The sequence below is a fragment of the Poecilia formosa genome, unplaced genomic scaffold (genome assembly GCF_000485575.1).
Source record: "Poecilia formosa unplaced genomic scaffold, Poecilia_formosa-5.1.2 Scaffold346, whole genome shotgun sequence".
Classification (NCBI taxonomy): domain Eukaryota; kingdom Metazoa; phylum Chordata; class Actinopteri; order Cyprinodontiformes; family Poeciliidae; genus Poecilia; species Poecilia formosa.
This window is the reverse complement of record NW_006800285.1, coordinates 372824-396780: the sequence shown is the minus strand read 5'-3', so window position 1 is coordinate 396780 and position 23957 is coordinate 372824. Positions and strand designations below refer to the sequence as shown.

Below are 23957 nucleotides of genomic sequence, written 5' to 3'. Positions count from 1 at the left end.
GACTGAATATGCACTCAGCAGGCAGGAAGGGACTCAACGGGAAAAAGAAAAGTTTGAAATCGGACATTTTGGTCCTCCAGCTCATAATTTACACATGGGAATGCTCCAACAAGGAATAAAGCTCATATTCACCTTAGTGACAACAGAAGAACACGAGTACTGTTGCACTAATGGTGACTGGGGAACCTGTATGCTGTGACATTTAGCGGAGCCATGCAGCTGCTTTGATCCTTTTTGGTCTCTTGGCGCTGAAGTCTCTTCATGCAACACCGAGTGTAACCAAGACCTTTGGACCCGTCCTTTCTAACAAGCGCAGCTATGGTTCCTCATTACGCTTCTGCTGTATTGCTTTTGCAAGCATACTGCCATGGCTGCAATCATGTTTAGGTAAACCCAAAATTCGACGTTTGATAAGGTGGTGATAAAATCGAGCGATGCACGTTTAAAAAAAAAAAAANACAAGTTTTTGTTCTCATTCTAACTGCACCAATTTACTTGAATCATTTAGTCAGTTCTAGTTGCGGTTTTGGGTCGTTACCTTTCAGCAAGAAGGTCTTAGGTTTGAACCCTGCTGACAAAATTTTTGTGATTGCTTCGAGCCGTCCAAATGGTTCTTTGCGTTTTGTCGCGTTACACATGCACGATGAGACTGGAGCGAGACGATGTCCTGATGTCCTCTCTGGACGGACATCTTCTATAAATCGCTGCCCGCCACCTCTTCACGCCATCGAACATGCTTCGCTTCACAGTACCTGTCCAAGCAGCTGGAAATGCTGAGGGAGATGAACGAGCAGCACGCCAAGGTGTACGAGCAGCTGGACGTGACGGCCCGAGAGCTGGAGATCACCAACGAGAAGCTGGTGCTGGAGAGCAAGGCCTCGCAGCAGAAGATAGACAGGTGACCGCCGACCCATCCGACAGCCCATAATGAGACGGTTATTGGCGTATGCTGAGTTTTGACAGCTATTTTCCAAAGCAGTATGCAGAAATGTTGTAGAAAAACGGGGAACTTAAGCAGCAGCAGTGATTTCCCTCATGCTCATAAACCCGTTAGAGATTTCAGAGAGCCATTAACCCACACAGGGCTGGTATGTCAGGTATCGGGGAAGTTGTTTTTTTGTTGCTGTTCCTCTTGCGCAACCGCTCGTAACATGTTCAGAATTTTCTCTAATCGGAGATTAGACATTTACAAATCATGTTACTGGGGCCAACGGCTAATTATAACCCACCCACCCTCCACAATAGCTGCCTTTGTTCTTTCCGAGCAGATTAATCTGAGTTGTGTTTGTGCACTCAGGTTGACGGGCACCATGGAGACCCTGCAGAGTCAGGTGGACGGTCTCACGACTCGGGTGGAGGAGCTGCGGACCCTGGAGGAGCTGAGGGTGCGCAGAGAGAAGAAGGAGCGGCGCAAGACGGTCCACTCGTTCCCCTGCCTCAAGGAGCTCTGCACTGCTCCCAGGTTGCTGCAGCACACGCCGCAGTTTCTGTTCACCTCATTTCTATCCCAGCAGGACACTAGAAACTTCATCTAAAGGAAGTTTACAAGGCAAACTTTAAGTCATATCCGTTTACTGGAACCTTGTTCAAATCGATCCTCTTCCTGCCAATATAATGCAGTTGCGTGCAGATCAAATTATAGCATCCGAATCAGATGATCGTTCGGTTAGCAAAAACTGCTCCGTCTTTTAGGAAGCCCATCTGAACGCAACGAGGTATTGACTTTTCTCGCATTTATAACAAGCATCTAAGAAAGGAACTGCTAAGCTTGAACACTGACTAAACGCTCCAGCTCAGAGCCAGGAGTACTTTCTATGGGAACAAAAACAGATCATTTTTCTTTGATTATTTCAAACTATATTCTCTCTATTATAAAGTAGTCAGAATAAATTAAATGAAACAGTTTAGGAACCATTTAAACCAAAAAAGCTACATTGACATGTAAACCCGCAGGTCCTAAACAGATGCAGAACCAGATTGTGAATGTACATCATGAGGGGCCTTTGGGTACAAAAGGTGTTCTCATTAATAAGCTTTGCATGGAGTGTGCTTATTACAACGAAGCGCACCCCATGCATTTGTTTCTAAGCCAGTGCTGTGACGCTTTCTTTAGATACGAGGACGGGTTCCTCTTGGCCAACCCTGGCAGCGTTGACCTGGTGGAGCGGCAGCCTCTGGACGAGGAAAACGACCGCCTCAGAGACATCGTGTCCTCCCTGCACTCGGCCATGGCCTCGGAGCGGTCGAAGCGGGAGAGCGTGGAGCGGGAGTGCGCCGTGGTGCTGCAGGAGTTCGAGCAGCTGGAGCAGCGCCTGCTGGGCGCCGAGGGCTGCAAGCTGCGGGTCCAGGAGCTCGAGGCAGAGCTGCTGGAGATGCAGCAGCTCCGGAAGTCCAGGGTGTGCCTCATCGGGGACATGGAGGACGGCTTGGAGACACTGCTCGGCAACGGCCCCGAGACGGACACCCCGGAGGAGGAAGGCGGGCTGGAGGAGGGCGGTGAAGCCGAGGGAGGAGCCGGGCAGCAAGGCGGAGGCCCGGTGCGGAAGAGCTGCAGCGACACGGCCCTGAACACCATCTCGGCCGCGTCCGGCCGGCGCCAGGGCGGCTACCCGCTTCAGGGCAACGGCACCCGCAAACGGGGCATGTCCATCCTGCGGGAGGTGGACGAGCAATACCACGCCCTGCTGGAGAAGTACGAGGAGCTGCTGGGGAAGTGCAGGCGCCACGAGGAGACGCTGTGCCACGCCGGGGTGCAGACGTCGCGGCCCGTCTCCAGAGACCCCTCCGTGAGGGAGTACAACATGAGCTCAGCGGAGCCTTCCACGTCCGGGGCCGGCGCCGTCGGCCCCCCGACGCCTCCGCAGACCCCCTCCACCCCGGAGGCGCTGGAGGGCATCAGCAGGCAGGTGGAGCAGGTGGACAAGCGGCTGAGTCAGAACACGCCGGAGTACAAAGCGCTGTTCAAGGAGATCTTCTCCCGGCTGCAGAAGACCAAGAGGGACATGAACTCCCCGAAGAGCCGAAAGACTCACAAATAAAACTGAACTCCCCCCCTCAACCCCACAAGAAGAACCTAAATGCACTGAGAAAAGCTCAAGCTAATTTACAAAGCATTACCTCACAGTTCAGCTGCTGAAGTATAGGAAACGCTGCTTATTCATGTAAAACTGCCAAACGTTATTTTGCTGCGCAGGACGTCTTATACAGGCCAGAGATCAGAAGGTAAAGATGGTTTTGTTTTGTTTCTGTAATCGAGATGTCGGAGTGATTGACTGTTTCAATAATAAGCCAAATGAACCTAAAGCAGAAAGCGTGAGGGGCTTTGGACATTTCCAGCATGTACTTGTTTATAACATCACTAAATGCTTAAAAAAATGAATAAATAAAATCACAAGCTTTAAAACTAAAGCAAATCTTAATGTTTTATATTTAATTTTCTTTTCCTGGATATGATGAATTCAGAGAGTCGGCAAATAAATTACATCTGAAGTTTACTTGCACACACTGCAGGACCATAATTATTCATACAGCTTCTTTAATATCTCCTCAAAAAGTCTCAGTAAATTTAATTGTGTTTTTGTTGCCATCAACAAGCTTCAGACAAAAGCTTTGGGTGGATATTTAGCCACTCCTTGGGAATGTTGGTAGTTTTTATTTACATTGTTACGTTCTTGGCATGGACTTTGTTCTTAAGGAGTTTTGAAAAGGTCAATAGAGGTCAGGGCTTTGGGAGGGCCAGTCTAAACCAACGTTCAGTTTATTTTACATAACATCTAACCAAAACAATGCTATCATGCACTTTACAAAAAAAAATGTTAATACATTCAGCAATTAAGATTTCAATGATTTAATTATTTTAAAATGCGTTTAGAAGAGAGAAACAGAAAAAAATAAAACTTGTGCACCAATTTTTTTTTTCATGTTTCAGATTTTCTATAATCAGACATTTAATAGAACATAAATCTCAGAATCACGCCATTTCTGATCAGATCTACACAGTAAATCACAAATTAAGACCAAAGTACTGGATGATAATCTAAAATCATTTAAATGCAACTTCTGCGGTTTGAACAAAAACAAGCGACACACACACACACGCCCAGTCTGAACACTTTAATTTGAACACCAGAGATCCATAAACTGTAGGCAATACAGACAGCACACAATAAGTTTAACCCACCTCACCGAGAAGAACCGTCAGCCCCGTGACACACGAGGCTAAACGAGGCCAAACTGACGTTCATTTACATATGGAGTGTATAAAACGAGAAAACACCTAGCATGGCCAGCTGTGTGTTCAACCGCTAACGTGCTTAAAGGCTGAGGTTTGGGTACTGATTGAGAGACGATGGGTCTGGAGGCACAGTCAGCAGAAATAATCTCCACGTCGTAAAGTGAAAGGTTTAACGCGTCCTGTATTCGATTCAGCATAGAAGACACAGCGATCGGGACTCTTAGAGTTCAGTTTTAGATTTTCAGACCACTACAAAGAAAAATGAAGAAATGAATGTTATCCAACAAAATGTGTACTGGAGTAATTAAACCTGAAGCAAAGACAAACTCTTAGCTCTGATTCCATGTGTTAAAACAGGCTCACATACTCAGAAGGCAAATGGCTCAACAATTTTTTTTCCTAGATCTTCATAACTGCTATTAAGGCCACGTAGATGCTAATAAGAAAAAAAAAGGAAAATAATAAAATACCTGATAGGGTGAGAACGAGCGGCAGCTAAAGCTAAATGGGGCTTGTGGGGTGGTTAGAGGTAACTGTTTCCCCCTGTTCTCCGAGTAGATTATATCAAGATCCAAACTATTTGGAAGTCCAACTAGTTTTAACGAGACCCAAGTACGTATAATCTGCTCAGAGGCTTTAGCTGGGCTCTGTTCAAGAGTTACGTCCAGCAGTGATTGCTAAATCTGCGCTAGCAGGCGTTCTGCGTGCTGCTGCCCGAGGCAGACCATGATGATTACACAGAACAATGAAAAATGTTAGGAAAAGAAAGAATTGGTGGTACAGGGGGAGAGGAAATCCTACACTGATGGGTTTTTTTTTCCTCCACCGTTTTCTCTTGTATAACAAACCATCTTGAAAATCTGGATTGTGCACAGTTTGCTTTCTCCATTTTTGAGGATTTAATACTTTATCAGAAAAGGGTGGGTGTAAACGAATTAATTGTTACAATTGAGGGAATGATGATGAATGACGTGATTAAAAGCTAGAAACAAAAGGTGCGAGAGCGGAAGGGAGGGCTGTGATGGACGGAGAGAGCAGAAGCCTAAGACGACATAATGCGGAGAGAAATCCTTGGAATGACAGCAAGACGAGGAAAGGCTGGAAAAACGCCGAGCGGGGAGGAAAGTGAACGAGACGCAGCGGGAAAAAAATCAGTCTTTCCAGTCCTTCTTGATAGCGAGGCTCCACTCCCAGGAGAGATGGTCGTACTTGTCGTCGTCTGTGAACTTGGACTTGATGTTGTAAGTGCCGCGGGCCAGCATCCCTTTGGGGGCTTCCTCCAGGGTGGTGAGGAACTCGTATTCCTCGTCCGGTCTCGGGCCATAGCTTCCCACCATGTAGTCCGACTTATCCACTGCAGACAAGAAAAGGAGGGAAAGGAGACAGTGGCATGAGCAGAACATCCAGAATCTAGAAAAGGAGAATCCTTCTGACCACTTTCCTTCTCCAGATAAGATACTGACAGCTCAGAAACAGTCCAAACATCCCCACCTTCCGATATAAGTTGCTCTAAACAGATGCATCTGAACAAGTGAGTCATAAAAGTTCATTTCTGTAATTCAATCCAAAAACAGAAACTTTGTTTGGACAAACATCCCTTAGCAAGTTGCACTTTGACCCCGCTGTTTTTCTTGGCATTAACAAACTTCTGCCATTGGTCTGGCTTCACATCTGACCATTTTTATTAGAAATGATGGGAAATGTGTTGGTTTCCTGGTATTGAAACCAACACATTCACTTTTTTCATTCATCAAACTGTGAAAAAAAGGGGAAACATGTTCTGGAAAATACGTTACATCCAAGCCTGCAAGCAGAAGGGACTGGTTCATATAGCAAATGGTAAAACTACATGTTTTGTTTTAAAACTCATAGAAACAGGAAGCATGTTATATAAGGGATTCTGATATTTCTCCACCTGCACTGAGTTTTTGGTGGCTTTAACTTCGAATTGCAACCAATTTAGAATAAAAAAAAAAACACAAAACATCTTTACCTTTGACTCCTTTCCTGAATGTTTGCTGATTGTATCTCAGACCTGAAACGATCTCTTTGTTCACCTGCAAAAAGCATCATGCATTATGCCTTCAGCAATCATTAAAAGAAAAAAAAAATCACCATAAATTTCAAAACATCCAGCTGTTCTAGACTAACAGAGATGCACAGAATGAGAGAACCATTACCTTGAAGTTGATCTTTATTCTGTACTCAACTCCCTCCTTCAGTGTGAATGGGTGCTTCTTGAAGTTCTCCAGGTCTCCTGAAATGTAGAAAATAAAAGAAAAATTTATTTTAGATATAAAAAAAACTTGGAACAAATTGTTTGCTTCAGTCTTAAACATTCTTCGTTTTCGTGAGATGGTGAGTGCACCGTCCACCAGGGGGCGCAGTGAATAAAAACAGGCAGCAGTTTTCCTTCCTTGTTATACCCATTTTGACCACTGAGAGGGGACAAAGTGCGCCATCAGGAAGTGGCTAATTAACCCACTTCCATAAGAATCTCCTCATTGCTAATTAGCAGGCTAATGACGCAGCGTCTAAATTTGCGCAGAGGGAAGGGACTGCTTACTGTCTGCAGTGATTGGACTTCCTTCAGTATGAGGACAGCGGTAATGCTCCTCCTCCTGCCCTTTGACCTCTAAAACCTGCAGCTGAACAGTACTTACCCTGCAGGTCAAGGATCAAGGGAGCGGGTGCATTTTCACACATCAGCGTCATCCGTGTCACCTGGACATTTGGTGCAGTGGGATCTAGTAAAGAGAAAAGTTAAATAAATGATGGGCACCGTGCGTTTTCTTCCTCTAAAAGCACTCATTAGGCAACATCTTCCTTCAGCTGATTATTTGGACATCACATTGTTGTTCTTCAGACACATCCTGAGGACTGTTTCCTTTTTCAGCCACAAAAAAATAAATAAATTCCACAGAAGTTTGTTTTTTTTTTTTTTGGGAGGGGGGGGGAGGAATGTTAGGATGAACAACAACAGACTAGGACATAATTGTGAAACAAAACAATAAATACAAATTAAAATCAGAAAATGTGGTGTGTATTTATATTCCCTCTAAATCAATAATTGTTAGAACCACCTTGCGGTGTAATTACAGCTCCAAGTTACTTCTGGTTGCTCTCTGCACAGACATTTTTGCCTCTTCTTTGCTGCAAAGTAGCTCAACCAGATTGGAATGAAAGAGTGAACATTTTTTAAATTCTTCACTCAAATTCTAAAAAGGATTTCCGCCTGGACTTTGACGGGTTACTCTGGGGAATTCACAATAACAAATAAAAGGGGATTAAAAGCCAAACAATCTTTATTAGAAAAGCTCTCATGTGCTGGTCAATCACATAAAGCCTAAAAGAGCAATGCTGTTTCACTGTGAAGAGCTCAAAAGGTGCACACTTTTCCAAAACACTGTAAAAGTTTGGCATATTCAAAAACTGCCTGTAGTGATGGCATGCGGAGATAAATGGAAACTTCTGACATGTGACATCAGTTTAATCTCGTATAACCATCTTTGTTTATATGAGGAGGCCCTACAACACATGGAGGTATTAACCCATCATTAAGCCCAAAGCAAAAGAAGATGGAGGTGCTGTTTGGCTTGGCAAAGCCTTTGCAACACTCGGATGTTTGCATGATGAAGTAGATGGGACTCATTGCTCTCTGTCAGGCGGGATAAATATTCGTATGCGAGGATGTCGATCTCAGTTGCCCTGTTTTCACAACAAACAGCTGACATTCGATGATGGAAACAACCGACGGGCCAAACGGAGCGGATAAACGAGTCGGGTCGGCACGAACCTGCGACCACGGCAGCCTTGCCCAGCAGCGCCTCCTTGTACTTCCGCAGGCTCTCGTCATCTTTGTCCAGCTCCTGGATCTCCTGTAAGCTCTTCTGTGCGGGAGGTTTGTAGTTTATGTCCGATTCTTTCTCCTCGTTGGCCGCGGCAATCTCTTTCAGCTGCTCCGGTGTGAGGTCCTGCTCTGCCATGGTGCGCTAGACTGTGGCGACAGAGAGGGAGGGAACGATAAAAAAATGGAGGAAACGGAGGGGCTCCTTTTTATTTTTTTAAATGAAAACTACAAGTGAAGCAAAGAGGCAAAGAGTCATGGCTGCTGAGAGGAACCTCTGTGAACTTTGACCTGAGGACACAAGCTCATGTACAAACAAAGGCAGGTTTACACAATGAAGCACAACATAATTTAAACACTTCTAAGCACAATTAGTCATAGTCAGGTTGGTTTAAATGGCATAACTTAGACTAGCAACAATCACAAAGAATTAATAAAGTTGCATTAAAAAAAAAGAAACCTCGTCATTCTCCATCTATAAAGGCATCAACTAACAAGCAGAAGGTACTTTAATGAACTTTTACACTTTGATAAAATCAAATAAAGGTCATTACATGTGTTTGACGCATTAATGACCTCAAAGTTCCTTTTTTTATTATTATAACCCACTAGCTCTACGAAAGATCCTGCAACAGCGCCTGCATTTTCTCTTGTGTGCAAAATACAAGGATCTCAAAGAAAAGCGGAAATCGGTATTGACCTGAAAACTTGATCGGTACATATCTTGTTGCAGAGCCCTGGTAATGTTGGAGTAAAATTAATGAGAACAGCTGGTGAACACATGCAGAGCAAAACTTAATGAGAGCCAAGCAACACCTGCAAACAACAGCTGGATTACACTGCAGCCATAATGTGGTTCTTGACTTATTCTGGTTTAAGACCTGAAGATGGGAACACACAAATCAGCTTAATGTTTTATTTTTTATTTTTTGGGTGGTAAAAAAAAAAAAAAAACATTTCCTTAATTTAAAGAAGTGACCCTCAATATGAAGCCTACAGCAGATTTACCTGCTGGCTCCTTTCAGCCAACAAGAAAACACCCTCAAGCACCTCAGTGACGTTTTTCCAAAAATTCAATGTTGAAAAGGCCCGGCTTCACGAGTCAAGCAAGGATTTGAAAAAAAAATAAAACAAAGGATAAAGAGTTGATCAAGAGCGAGAAAGATCTGCGACTCCATTAATTACATAAAATGGGTGAGAAGGAGATTGGTGCTGAATGTTGGTAAAGCTGGAAGCAGAACTGTTCTGAAGAGAAAGAGGAAGGTGTCAGGACAAACAGTTTCCTCGTGTTACAAATTACTCTTCCCCTATGAAGACAATCATTTCGCCCTCTAATTTATGACTCTCGTTAATCCGTTTCACATGCCAGGCGCTGTTTGTCAAACACAGACAGTCAAACAGACCTAAAACTCTCAGAAGGCAAACAATCGTGACTGATGCCAGCTGATGAGGCCAGCTGCACCTGTTCAGAGGAGGCAGAACACTTGGGAGTCCAAAGCAAATACGCTGCTGCTCATCTGTGTCCAAACCTCCACACATGTGGCGATTAGGAGCTCTGAACGCAGCTCGGTTTTCCCAACTAAGGGCCTCGGCGCACCCAAAAAAAAAAAAAGTCCAAAAATTCCTTTGAAAGCGAGTGCATGTTTGGGCTGGTCAGCGGTGCGAGATTGTTTGGAGGGAAACCAGGAGCAGATAAGGCAGCGGTGCTGTAATTTTCGTTCTTCAAGAGCTTGGGGAGCAGGTTGCTGGCTTTTTTTTTCTTCTCTCTTCTCTTTTCTCGCTTCCTCTGCTTGACTCGTCTTGCAGCAACGCAGTGCAGCAGCATACCAAGCTGTCCCACAGCAGGAAGTGCTCAGTCAACTCAGCGACACACAACGCTCTACTGGAAACTACTGAAGAGGTCGCGCAGTTTGGTTTGAACTTCCCCATCTTAACTTGGATGTTTGTGTGACCACTGATCCCAAATTGTGCACTTATTTTAAGACAGTCATGTTCTCTTTTTGTTGTTAAAATTAACGCAGGCAGATGAGATAAAACAAGAAGCAGGAGCAAATACAAATCTGCTTAAACTGCATTTTTAAAAGGTCCTTTTAATGGGATGCAGCAGAAGGTGCTCTGCAGCCGCACACTGGTTCTCAGAAAACTTTCACTGATTGCACAATTTGACAAGAGAATGGAAACTAAAAGAGCAGCAACCACCACACTTTTTAAAAATTGCAGTGACTAAAAACTACAAAATTTTAAAGTTAAAACGAGCTCATCTGTAAAGCAGTAGACTGCCGGCTAGCATGGCTAACCAGGCAGCCTTTACCAGGTGGCGAGTATATAGTTAAAATAAGCTGTAGTAACATGTATGACTGGAAATTACAAAAATAAAACTGAATTTAGCTAGTGTTTATATTTAAATACCTTTTTTTTTTTTAAAAAATTAAAATACCCATAAATGACTGGGTTTTGTTAAACATGAATCAGCCTGATGAACACTGCATTGATTTATGCAGTGTGTTGAGCCAATTGTTTCTAAAGTGTTATGCAATGATGACAATATATCACATTACTTAGAGATGCCTTCTTAATCAAATGTGGCATTTCTGGTTTAGTCATTTAAAAAGGTCCACATGCTCCATATAACAGTCAAACAATGCTGACATCATCACCTTTACAATGACAGCCATTTTTTTTCTCTATCTCCCTCTCTCTCCAGTCTCCAACAATGCGAGCTGTGGGTAAAGTTGCCAGAAAGAGGCCCTGTCATTGTTGGGCCTGCTGGGAATAAGCCCTTGCGGTCATGGGACTGAACGTTCTGCTGAACTTGGGAGTCTCGGCCGCCACCTGAACAGCTCCGCAGCCTGGATAAACTGTTTGCCTGAGCGGACTGAGCAAGCAGCAGAAAGTTACAAACACTCCAGACTTGGCAGCGGCTCAGGCGGGAGATTAGGCCCGTTCCTTAGGAACGACGCGGAGGCTCTCGAGACGTTGAGTTATGGCTGAGAAGGCGTTTTTGTTTTTTCTTTTTTCCCTGCAAAGTAGAATTTTGCTGATTAAGGGAGAATTGTTAGCAAGTGGGTCAGCTGTCCTTTCTGTCCTTTTGTGGACAAACTGCTTTGACCGTCACCTGAGACACAGTCTCCCCCCCTGCGTGGCTGTAGCGTCCATGTTGCTGATGCGAGGTATTACATCGATACCCAAACTAATCAAGCACTACCGTTTGAGAAAGTTCAGTTTTCACAGGGCTGAGCAGCGATCATAAACATGTTATTCTCCTTTAATAAAATCATCAAATTGCCTCCAGTTTTATGACCTGCTACCTTTTTAACGCTGCTTCTGATTTATTGTGAGTATACAACATGCAATTTAATCTCTTCCTTATTCACCGTCATTTACAAAATGTTTGAAGTAAAGCTAAAACACAAAAGCCGGTCAGGCAAGATTTCAGAGCTCCATCCACAAACAAGTCTGGCGGGGTTGGGTGTTTATGTTCACGCTTTCCATTAAAAGGTCAGAGACAGACTGGCCAGGAAGCAACAACAGAAATATGCAAATGAAGCTGAAATAGTAACTGTAGTAAGAGTTGAGATGCACCGCTCGAGCTCTTCCTTCCCGGTACAGATTTCTGTGTTTTCTTGGAAGTCTGCCCCGTCGGTTCAGTTGTTCCATGTGACAGAAAACACCATCGACTGCAGGTTCTTTGAGGGAGGTGCTCGTTTTAAATCAAACATAAGACTAAATTACAAGGTTACAGTAAATCATGCACCCAGGCAATCATATCTGGATTAGATATATTCTTCTGTTACGTTTATTTCAATTAGAGGAGCAAACCTCGTGCTGTTGGGTGGTGTGTTTATAATCTGAAAATGGCTCTAAGTTTTTGTTTTGATACATTTAAGGGCAAAAGCCATCTGTGATTTTTACCAAATGACTGGTGCATCTCCATTTCAGTTTCAGTTTTGGATTCTTGATGCTTAGACGTTATTGAGAAAGAAAGAAAGAAAGAAAGAAAGAACAACTTTAAAGCGAGCTATGGCACCTTCTGCTTTACAAGTGTTCAATGTTAAACTTTATGTTCAACATAACCACTCAATTTTCCCCAACTCAGTGAGAATAATCAAAACCATTGTGACTTTAACACGGCCGTTAACTTGGTGGTTTTGTTCTTTCAGAGCCGCTGTAACACAGACCGCTACAGGAGATTCTTGCCGCCCACAGCCATTGCAATCTACAACAACTCTTCAAAGAAACTTTGATAATATGAGTTGCAACATTTCATTTCTCTCTTAGGAATAATAAAGGATTTTTGAAGCTCTAACCCAACTTTTTTGTTTTTTTTAGAGCAACATATGTGTTTGTGGGGATCTATTTTTATGCTTTAACAGATGTATTGCCACACTGTTTTATCATAACAGTTAAGAAGAAAAAAATATAATGATGCAATTTTAAACCCAACAGCAACCCCTCAGTAACATAAAAGCAGCCACAGATGCAGACCTAATGTTGCGAGTTTTGTCCAAGATGACTGAATAGGCACTCAGCAGGCAGGAAGGGACTCAACGGGAAAAAGAAAAGTTTGAAATCGGACATTTTGGTCCTCCAGCTCATAATTTACACATGGGAATGCTCCAACAAGGAATAAAGCTCATATTCACCTTAGTGACAACAGAAGAACACGAGTACTGTTGCACTAATGGTGACTGGGGAACCTGTATGCTGTGACATTTAGCGGAGCCATGCAGCTGCTTTGATCCTTTTTGGTCTCTTGGCGCTGAAGTCTCTTCATGCAACACCGAGTGTAACCAAGACCTTTGGACCCGTCCTTTCTAACAAGCGCAGCTATGGTTCCTCATTACGCTTCTGCTGTATTGCTTTTGCAAGCATACTGCCATGGCTGCAATCATGTTTAGGTAAACCCAAAATTCGACGTTTGATAAGGTGGTGATAAAATCGAGCGATGCACGTTTAAAAAAAAAAAAAAAGAGAGAGTCTTGCATGCCAAGGCAGCGCAGCAGCGGCGGCCATTTTCTGCTGTCAAGAAGTGACTGCAAACTTCCTTTTTCATATGAGGAGGAGCGCAATGATTCACATCCTTTGGTGTATTAAACCGCAGAAGCGCAGAGATGAAGCTCAGCTCATCTTCTTCGTACTTCTAAAAGACGCTAAAAATCAACAAAAGCCGTTTCAAATGCAAAAAGAAAAAAAACAAAACAAAACAAAAAAAAAAAAGCACTGATACTGATGCTTACACCAGTACACTAAATTATGTTAGTTCCCAGTAAGTTGAGGACATAGAGCAGAAATTGCCCAAAGCTTTGAGGAAGTGTTGCAGCGCGAGCTTAGAGCTGATGCAATGCAGAAGAACTCAACGCCAAAAGACCAGGGGGGTTGAAGAAAGAGGCGACAGGGTATTTTTGGACGAGAAGGTCTGAAGTGGCTTGATAACCGCCATACATCTGTAGGAAAGAATTTGATTAATTTCGGGTAATAAACGTCCACATAAAGAGCAGCCTGTGGGAACCAAAGATGCAAAACAACTATTCCGGGAAGGTCCAGAACAAAGAGGAATAAATAGATCCTGAATAGCGCCTGCAACTAAAGGAAACCGGGAGAGGATGGGGGGCAGAGGGGAGCTCAGGTGCAAACTACGAGACATACAACGATTAATTAATGTAAAAATGAAATATGTAAAGAATACTGAGGCTTATCTCAACTTAAAATTGTTGCATAATACCCCACAACTGGTGGTGGGGAGCGGGGGGTTGTTTCATATTTTGGCTGTTTACCAAAGCTACAGAAGAAAACCATTTTCTAGCTGTCAAGCTGGCCTAACACAAGGACAGACGCTTCATTGTATGCGGAGGAGGCCGTCATACCTGTATACCTTCCCCTGCGAGGCTGAACAGAAACAGGTCACTGACATGATTGTTTAGAGAGGCAACTAAAGAGGGCTGCTCTGGCACGAGAGGGTGAGGGAGGAAATGTTTCCTACAACACAAAGATTTTTTTTTAAGCCTACAGAAGAATATTAATTGAGAAGGACTTATTTTCCTCAATTGGAAGGTCAAAATCCAGAAAACAGATCTTTATCTACTTCCATTAATCAAAATTCACCATTCTCACTCTACAAATACACGAACCAACAGACCATACAAATTCCTGAGTTTATTAATAATCAGATAATGGTTTGGCTAGCAATACAAGGTTATATTTATTCATCAACATTATCTCTTTTTATTAACCTCATGTGTTTTAGGAAAAGAAATCAGAATTGGCTTTTTTAGATTTTGATATTGGTCTTGAAAAGCCAGATCAGTCTGTCAATGTTTTAAACTTTTCAAATTTGGTTCTGACCCTAGCATTCCTCACATTGAGCTGCTAGGAAGTTGAAACATTTTTGTTATAAATACAAAGCTTTTTTTTCCCCTGCTTAAATTCAACCTTCTTCGGTCTATCAGCATACAACAGAGAGGAAAGGAAACGCTCAGTAAGACATCCGGCCATGCAAGCTTGCAGATTTTCAAGCTGAGCGGAAGTCAAAATTAAAAAGTTTATGGACAACCAAAGATATAAACAGATGTGAAGCTTACAGTAGAGCTGAAAAGAACCCAAGACCGTTATTTCCTCAACAGGAAGGAAAAGGGAGGATTCACGGTTTCAGAGATCTTTTGTACAAATCTATCGGCAGCCATTCAGTGAAACACAAAGTCTCAAAATCAGGGAAAAAAAAGTCGATTGAAACCGATTTGATCTGAGCAAGTTGGCCTTGAGCACTTCACTGAGGAGGCTTTCAAAATAAAAAACAAAAAACAAAAAAACAAAAATGGAGGCAGGTTTGAGGTGTGAACTGAATCAAATTTAAACAAGGCTGAGTACCAGGAAGTGAGTTCAAATGTTCTTCGTAAAGCCAGCCACATGTCAACGGCGTCACATATGCATTTCTTTCTTAAAGTAAACTAATGTAGTCGCTTTATTTACACTTTTTACCTTGCACTGATTAATGCATGCGCTATATTATAAGTTTATTGTATTCAGAGGGCACACTTACCTAACCGCCTACACCCGGAAATTCACAACTGAACCGTCTACGTTCCCCGTTCAGGGCGGATAACTTAATGAGTCACTAATAAACTTCATAATAACAGTTTGAAACACTGATACTGACATAAAGTCAATTTAATTTGAGACGAAAAACTACAATTTTTTCGACGAAAACTTTCGTTTTAGCAAACAACTAGTTCCGTTCAAAAATGTTAAAATAATAAATTATAATTCTGTCCCGAAGTAAAAACATTACAGATTTAGCAGTAGCAGCTAAGTGTTGGTCGCATTAAATTAAGTCAATAAAAGTCTCTGCAGGGTGTTTTCTGTATAGTCTTACCGTTTCACTTGTGGTTGGCTGGGCCAGTCTCCTGTGAATGAGAGTGAAGCGCCGCGGCGGAGGAAAATCTGAATAACAGACCACTCACTGCCATTTCCGCATAATCTCCTTCAAAATAAAAGCATGCAAACAAAACTACGAGAAAATCTCCCACTGAAAATTCTTACCAACTATATTTTATGAAACAATGCGTCAAACCTATAAAGAGTCACACGTTTAAACTTACAATTAGACGATTTTTGCCACATCTTATAATATTCACGAAATTCATAGCTTTCCTGTATTTTATTCATTTAGAAAAACAAGCCTCAACATCTTACGTGCCCGAAGCAGGGTGATTGTTGAATGAATTGCGCCTCTTGGGAGTCCCTTCATTTGAATAAGGAGGATCAGCGCGATGAAGATGAACTGAATTTAAACCAGACACCGATATCTTTATAGTCAAGTAGACATAAATATAACTAGTAGAAAATTGGTTGCGCAACTCATAGTGGCTCGTTGTGAACCGTGGGCGGTCTGCCATGTTGTCTGTATCAAAAACAGCCACAAGCAGATTCTAAATGCAGAAGCTTTACTTAAATTTTACTAACATCGATTAAATAAAAGCAAAGAAACAGCATGCTATCAAGTTTATTTACTAAAAGAGAAAAAACTTGTGAGGCACATGCATTGTAAAACACAACCCACGTTTTTATAATCCCCTATACATAGAATACTAATTGTCCTTATTAGGATTTAGCACTGATTATCCCAGTGTTTGCACATATTTATATAATCAAGAGGAGAAAAAAAAAAGCAAATGTTTGGAATTATATTAAAAAACGATGTACAGCTTAAATTCTAGTAGCTGACAATGACTGGACTAAATTACTTTTCTGGTTGATTTGAGGTGAGATTTGCATTCTAAACTGTGGAAACACTAGAAATAACGTGATTATTTTTAAACAAATATTGCTCTTCTGCTTTTTTAAGAAGATTTTGGTATGCAGAAGTGTTTGAACGCACCCGAAAAAATGCTACATTTTAGGGAATTAATAAAAACTTGAGATACTTGTTTTCTTCCAGAGTGGAGATTTACTTTAATCCTGAAAATCCCACCGGAAGTGGTTCTCGCAAACCTTTAAAGGAAATACTTCCGGAAACCAACACTGACATTTCTGAGTTTTACAAATTTGATCTCTTACTGTTCATGTCACAATTAAGTCCATTTCAACCCAATCATCATTTGCACCAATGCGTTTCTTGTACGTCTCCTTATATGGACTCAGAAGTGGTGCCAGTCCAACAGAGGCCATACTAGAGCGGGAAAATCTTAATACAGGACGACACCTAGTGTCTGTATTGGGGCATAACAGAATTCTAGGGTCTATTAAAACCTTCAGTACTAGACATCAGTTAAACCTCCCAACAAGTAAAAATATTTCCACAAGCATCCCAAAAGATTAATTTTATATTTCGCATAATCGAACACCAAATACATACATTTTAAAACACTGTCAAACTACCAGTGATGAGGAAATTTTTTTTCACAACATATGTTGGAACATTATATATAACAAACCAGACATTACAAAATTCATAGATGCATAAATCCAAGACTTTTTGGTTAATATACACTGCAGGTTTTATTACAAGTTTCATTAACTACAGGGCAGAGGGGAGCTGGGATACCCCAATTCAAAAACCTACAGTCAAAACCATTTTTTTTTCTCCATCAAAAAAAAAATACAGGTAAAAAACACTTTGGAGTATTTAAAAGAAGAGGCTGAAACACTTTCAAATCACATCAGAAGACAAGCGTGTGTAAAATATTCTGCACATTTGTAACAACCACCCTCTTCTGCACAGAAAGGAAGGGAAGACAACTAAGAAGAGCTTCATTTCTTAACTGGTGTCCATCTGGTAAAAAAACAAAAACATAAAAAACATCAAGACAAGTGTAAAACATTACCAAATGAGATCTACTGTATTGTCAGCTGGACATACCCTGGCGTTGTAGGCGTCTAATTGTGCATCAAGCTCCTCTGCTGAAAGCGGTTTGCTTCCGCCACCTCGGCCACCACCCCGTCCTCTCCCTCTGAAGAAACCTGAACCACGGCCGCCTCGACCTCTTTGCATGCCAAAAGTGCGATTTCTGTTCATGCCCCCGACTACGACCAACCTGAAATAAAATAAAAGGGTAAAAGCCAATGTATCCATATTTTCTAAATAGAATATTTTATGAGTTTGCATACAGTAAAATGAACAAATATCTAATTTTTTAAAAATAACATTTAGTGCATAAATAGTGCATTTATTTAGTGTATGCTTGATTGTAGCAAAAAATGCATCTCAGGCAAAAAAAAAAAAATCTTCCAATATTAACATGAAATGCTCAAGCACTTTCTGCTAGCATTAGCATCAGTACAATGTTTTTTTTTTTTTTAATACATGAATTGGTTAATGAATTTATAGAAAAAGTTGCTATGAGATTTTTCTTTCACACCAGGTGAAGCCAAAACGATGCCAAATGAGTTTTGAGAAGCACATTTCTACAGAGTTTTATTTTTATCTTAAATCCAAAATTTATACATTTTGTACAGTTTCAGCTTAATTATTGCTCTGATCGTGTTATTTTTCAGCAAATGGCCTTTAGAGCCTGCATCCTCTGGTTAATTAACAAATTACTAAAATTGAAATTTCAATAATCGATGCACTGTTAATCATTTCAGCTCTAATCAGAACTTTGCAAAATGTTGAGAAATTTACCATCAAATACAGAACACACACACAAAATTATGAATAATAATGCAAGTTCATAGGAACAAAATGCCTTGGTTAAAAATAGAAGTAGAACAAGTTATAATGGCAACATGAGGGTTGCAAAGGGGTGAATTGACCAGACTTCTTAATCATTGAATAGCAACCCTAACTCACCCCTGCATAGGCCGCCTCTGTGTGTCAATCTGTGATGTGACGAGTTGAATGTTCATTGGCCGCCCTAAAAAGACAAATTGAACACCATACATAGAAAACATCAATGCATTTTGTAGGTTTGAGAAAAGAAAACAAAGCAGCAGAATTTCTGGCCAAATATTTCCTCTCACTTATTGTTTTTCATTGGCTAGTTTTAACACAGGGCCAACCTAAATCCTCCAGCTATAAATACAGGTAAAAAAAAACAAAAAAAACCAGCACATTTGCAGAAAGAGTAAAGACGCAGAATAACTTAACATGACAATATACTCAAATTCTGGCCACACTACAGACCAATACTAAGCTTTGATCTGAATCGTACCGTCAAGTGGGATGCCATTATATTGCTTCATGGCCTTCAGTGCATCTGCTCTCCTCTCAAAATGGACATCAGCTGTTCCCAGGCTTCTTCCTGAGCGATCGTAATGAACGGCAGCCTTCTTCAGAGTCCCAAATTCAGCAAAAAGTTCCTAAAAGAAAAAAAAAAAAAAAAAAAAAAGAGTGAATTTGTATCCGACAACAGAAAGAGTAGGCAAGCAAGGACCGCAAACAAAACGTAACATACCTGAATGTCTGCGTCTGAAACACCGAAGTCCAGATTGGAGACTAGAAGCTTCCCTCCAGTTTCCACACCACCTCCTCCGCCAGCGCCGGCACTACCATTAAAGCCTCCGAAGCCGTTGTCGAACATGTCGTGCTGCCACTTGTCGGGGAGCTGTTTAGGCTGCAACAGACGAAAGAGAACGCACCTGCTGACTTCAGGATCCCCTTGCCTCTCTGTCAATCACAGAGTCCACACGTCTGGGTGTTGGGGCAAGCAGGGGCTCCACTTCCAACATGGCCAGGGTGGTCAGTTCCCTTAATGTAAGAGGGGTTGGTCCCCAAAACGTTCCCTGCCCACCCCATCACTACAAGCAAGCGAATCAGTTCAAACAGAAAGACAGCTCATTGAAAGCAAGGGGATATAGTGGAGAATTACATTTATAGGACAGACAGGAACTGAACCTTAGCAACATTACAAAATCTCCTTAAGCCATGACTGCCCAAAGTCAATAAAGTAAAAAAAAAAATTAAAAAAAAAATAAAAATAGTGCAAAGTGAATTTCATAGCCCACACCCAAAAACAAAAAACCCAAAACTGTACACTAAACCTGAAAAACTGCCCATACTAGCTACCAGAAGTTCTCATTGTTGTGGTGCCATCTGCGCCTCCTTCAAAAGGCCCTCCAGAGAGGCTCCGTTGATACACCGGGATCTCCAACTGAAGCAGCCGCCTCCAGCGCTGAACCGCCCGTCCTCGAGCACCGGAGAGTTCTTTGTCGTCTCGTGAATGTGGATAATGTCCATATGGTTGAAAAAAAAAATGGAACAGGGCCTCATGCCCTTCTTTTTACTAGCGTGGATTACGTGAGCGTCCATTTTGAGACCACGCCATTTTGACTGGGGCTTTGTTTGGGGTTTTTCCCCCCCCCCCGCGAGGCACTCTTTAATAGCCAAAGGATGGAGAATTGCCTTATATGGAATATATCAGGGTATTAAAGTCCACTTTTCCATCCATAAGAGCCAGGGAGAGTGGTTGAAAAGCCTTCAGAACAGGCCTCGATAAACCCGCCAGCCACTCCCAGAACAAAAGGCCGCCTGGTCGACGAATAGGGAGAATCACGGTGCTCCCATTAGTAGGAAAAACTCATCTGAGGGTCAGCATTTTCGATGATGTGGTTTCCTTCTTTCCAATGCGAGCTGGGGAGCAGTTATCGCCTCCAACGTCTGGCTTTAAATTTCGGGTTGTGGATTCAAAATGGCGCCGTTGAGGCCTAGCCATCCGCTCTTCTTGGAAAATGGTGTAAAGCCATTTGGCTTGTGGGAGAAGGGACGCATTATAACAAACAACTTCCATTCATGCTTAACCGCGAACTACAGAGCTTCCCCATGATGGAGAACTCGGCGGCTAGCTTTCATTTTTCGCTTGACTTAGCAAGCTGGCAAGAGGATTAGCTAGAAGCAAACTGAAGGACGTTAACCGGGAATTTTCAGCTGTGTCGAAGGTTTTTTTTTTCCTTTGACTGCTTATTCCTCTAACATTCTCATACCCTGCTGTAAGGCGTCGGCCTGCCTCTAGCGCGGTTCAGGTTCTGTCGATTCCTCATGGGGCCGGATCCGCCGCCTCGGCCTCCAAATCCTCCACCGCCGCCGCCGCCTCCAAGTCGTCCGGGGCCTCCTCCTCGGCCGCCGCCTAAGCCTACACGGCCACCTCGGCCGCGGCCTCTTCCTCCCCGGCCTCCACCTCTCTGCTGCCTGTTCTGCTTGATAATCTCATCTAGAGACATATCCATTTTATCGGCCATTACTCTGCCCAAATAATACTAAACTGTGAGGAAAATATAAAATGTACACCCTAGACTCTTTTGGTCCCTCTCCCTGCCCTTTCACAGCACTGCACCGTCGACTGAACACACACAATAAGCTAACGGCCACACAATATAAACAGCCTCATTACGTAACACGTATATTCCGACGTCAACACGTCCATCAACGTAAAGAGAAAACGCGCCCTCTTCTGTCTGGTTAAGTGCATTTAGCCTGACTACCTGACTCTTCTCTATGGAAGAGTGATATCGAAAGAAAACCATGAGATATCGTTGTACCAGAAGTCATGTTAAATGGGATATAAATTTGACCAGCATACCTAGTAGTGCAAAACACACAATCCATAATACACCACTTCCATAAAAAACGCAGAGAAGCTGGTCACAGCACATAACCTTCCAGTTCATTGTTTGTAAGAAAATCTCAATAAAATACTGCTTGCAGTTGCTGCATTACAAAATGAGTGAGTATTTTTGTAGGAGACCTTTTTCATTCATGCACATTTTTGAAGACTCAGTAAGGAAAGTTGCCATTTTTACACTTAATAAGCCAAATTGAATAACTTTTGTTACAGCTCTAAAAATTTAGTCACAAATCACCTAAATATTTACACCTTCCCGTCATCTCCAATCTCCGGATCCATCAGTCTGTTTACAGAGCTTAAATAGAGCAGTGCAATCTTGCTAATATATATCACTGGGCTTGAAATTACAGATGTCCTACAAACAAAATTCAGTCTTTAATTTTAACCTCGCCTTCATGTAATCCAAATTTAAATTTACAGTCAAAAATGTAATTCAGTGACGTGGGACTACAACTTATCAATATTTATGCAGGATCAATAGATGCAAAGCTACTGTAAAAGTATTTTATTCAACATTTTTGTTTCAAGGCTTTGAGCAGAGAGGTTAACTAAGGGCTGTAAAGTTAAATCCACCAAGGGCAAGAGATGGTTTAATCAAAAGGTTGGCCTTCTACATTGTATTTTGGCTTCCAATACTTGCCCATGACATGTTTTCAAATGTGGTCGTTTCACAATTTATCAATCTATTTTCCGGAATGAAACAGAAGAGAAGTGATCCCCTTTACAATTTCTTCCAAACATATCTAAGTAGTTTTACTGTTGTTTAAGACTTTAGTCTTTGTGTCCTGTTGGGCTTTGCTCTGTGCTTCAGCAGCAGTTGTCAGCAAATTTTGATGAATCCCCCCGGAGCAGTCTCATCCACACCACAAGCATCAATATGAACACTTTGATACCTGAAAAGATGAGAAGGGAGAATCTGTTCCTCTTGGAACCCCAGTTTTTTTTTTAGTCATTGTCAACGGAAAAAAAAAAAAAAAAAAACAACAGGTTGCTATGGTCCATCGTATACAAATGAGATTTGTATTCTGTTAGACTTGCCAACAGGGTCAAGTTTCTGGCTGTCAGAGGGCAGAGAAATGAAAAGTTCTTGAGGATAATGGATGAATAATAAAAAAAAAGTAACAGGAACATGACAGAAAAAACTAAGACTTCTTGGAGTCCTGTGTGTTGCGCCTTTTTAGGTCACTCAGGTCCACTGGTGTGAAAGCTGGAAAAGCAGACAGGAAAGAGGTTGTTAAAGCTGTCGACTGGTTTAAACCATTTCGAATGACATTAAAAAGCATATTTATATAAAATTTATTCTGTTAACTTACAATGTAGGTTAGGATTTGGGTTTTTCTCCACATACTCCTGTGGTCCACGGTCATTGCGTTCACTATTTTGTGTTGATCTGATATCTCGGAGCACACACTGCCAGGCTGGGAGGAAAAAAAACATAAAGAGAACAGGATAATATTTGTTACACCAAAGAGCCACTTACAAGGACACATTGTAAAATAGTTAGAAGAAAATTAATTTTATACAATATTCACCATATTTAGTTGCATATTTGGCAGAGATGTATAAAATTAGTCTTTACTAGAGAGGTATGATCACACACTGATACATTTAAATTTACTACATTTATTCATTTGGGAAAATAAACCTGTTATAAGATGATTTTAACAAAATCCCCAGAGGCACAATTATTGGTATCCCCCCCAACCATCCATTTAAAATAAATATATGATTTTTAGGATGGTCAGAGCTTCTAATTAGTAATCAATGATCTTCTGTTTTTCTACCCAAAACCTTGGTAGAAAGCAAAGTATCCCTCCACAGAAAACATTGTGTCAATGGATCTTTTAGGGATAAGGATCCCAATCATTTGGACAAATCAAAGCACAAAGCGGTCACCAGACGCAATATCAATTTACTTCTGTGACAATCTTGAGTCCAAAAGTTGGAAAAAAATATTGTATGGACAACGGTTCAATTACCTCTCAGCAAGAAGAACTGGTTCCAAGGACATAGAAAACAGATATGCATATAGGAGCAGCAACTCAATGTTTGTGAAATAAGTTCTGTTTCATAGTTCACTGAACACAAAATTTAAAACCATTTTCCAAATTATCTTCACAGCAAAACAGCTATTGGTTCAACTAGAACAACAACAAAAAACATGTCTAATTGGCTAGTTCGTAATAGTTTGCAGCCTTTTTAAAGTGTGTAAGATGTTGAATCAACATCAACACATCAGCCTGTAAAAAAAAAAAAAAAAGACACTGAAAGAAAAATACAGATTGAAACATTTAAAATTTCAAAAGGCGCTTTACTTCCAGAAGATGTTTTTGTAAATGTCAATATGTTGCAAGAAGGTCCGACCAAGATTTTTGTCGGGCAATGCGATTCAACTTTAGTGCCAAGATAAAAATATATATATATGATTTTGATACAAAATTGTAGAACACAGTACTTACTATCATGTATAAAGCGCACATTCTCCTCATGTGCTGGAGTAAACAGCTCCCCACTGTTAGTCGGAGATCTGGGGCTTGAGGTCCTCTTGTAACTATTCACCATCCTGGGAGCAGATGAGCTTCACACATATACAAAGAATAAAATCAGCAACTAAGCAGCAAACTACACTTTAAGTACAGTTGACTATCAAGCACTTGACTACTACCATAACGTTTTTCAGACCTGGTCATTCTGTTTGCAGTCTGTACTCGCTCCTTGCTCCTCTGTGGTGAGTGGATTTAGAGGGTTGCAACAACTCGAAGTCCTAAACTTAAAGCCCAACAGAACCATTGTAAGTATTTTATCATAATACTGGACATTC

The 23957-nt window shown here is 41.6% G+C and overlaps 4 protein-coding genes across 4 annotated transcripts; 1 reads left to right on the top strand and 3 right to left on the bottom strand.

Annotated features, from left to right (window-relative positions):
• Nucleotides 1–680: 680 nt before the first annotated feature.
• Nucleotides 681–4677, top strand: LOC103153345 (cerebellar degeneration-related protein 2-like; the record flags this gene model as incomplete). The annotated part of the gene is made up of 3 exons (XM_007574229.1): nt 681–898; nt 1298–1462; nt 2114–4677. Coding segments are annotated over 3 exons (1308 nt in total), but the record flags the coding sequence as incomplete, so codon positions are not given.
• LOC103153321 (rho GDP-dissociation inhibitor 1-like) lies at nt 4099–15557 on the bottom strand. Its single transcript, XM_007574201.2, has 6 exons — nt 15451–15557; nt 8031–8231; nt 6898–6981; nt 6415–6491; nt 6228–6291; nt 4099–5588 (listed from the first exon to the last, which is right to left on the bottom strand). Exons 2-6 carry the CDS (start codon nt 8218–8220, stop codon nt 5386–5388), a joined length of 618 nt encoding a protein of 205 aa, XP_007574263.1. The 5' UTR covers nt 8221–8231; nt 15451–15557; the 3' UTR covers nt 4099–5385.
• A 1114-nt stretch (nt 15558–16671) lies between these two features.
• Nucleotides 16672–20888, bottom strand: alyref (Aly/REF export factor). Its single transcript, XM_007574200.2, has 6 exons — nt 20496–20888; nt 18971–19129; nt 18728–18875; nt 18367–18430; nt 17437–17611; nt 16672–17349 (listed from the first exon to the last, which is right to left on the bottom strand). The coding sequence occupies exons 1-6, from the start codon at nt 20748–20750 to the stop codon at nt 17335–17337; spliced, it is 816 nt and encodes a 271-aa protein (XP_007574262.1). The 5' UTR covers nt 20751–20888; the 3' UTR covers nt 16672–17334.
• Nucleotides 20889–21626: 738 nt separating this feature from the next.
• Nucleotides 21627–23905, bottom strand: mcrip1 (MAPK regulated corepressor interacting protein 1). The gene is made up of 4 exons (XM_016661855.1): nt 23819–23905; nt 23596–23714; nt 22450–22554; nt 21627–22343 (listed from the first exon to the last, which is right to left on the bottom strand). The coding sequence occupies exons 1-4, from the start codon at nt 23824–23826 to the stop codon at nt 22279–22281; spliced, it is 297 nt and encodes a 98-aa protein (XP_016517341.1). The 5' UTR covers nt 23827–23905; the 3' UTR covers nt 21627–22278.
• Between the last annotated feature and the right edge of the window lie 52 nt (nt 23906–23957).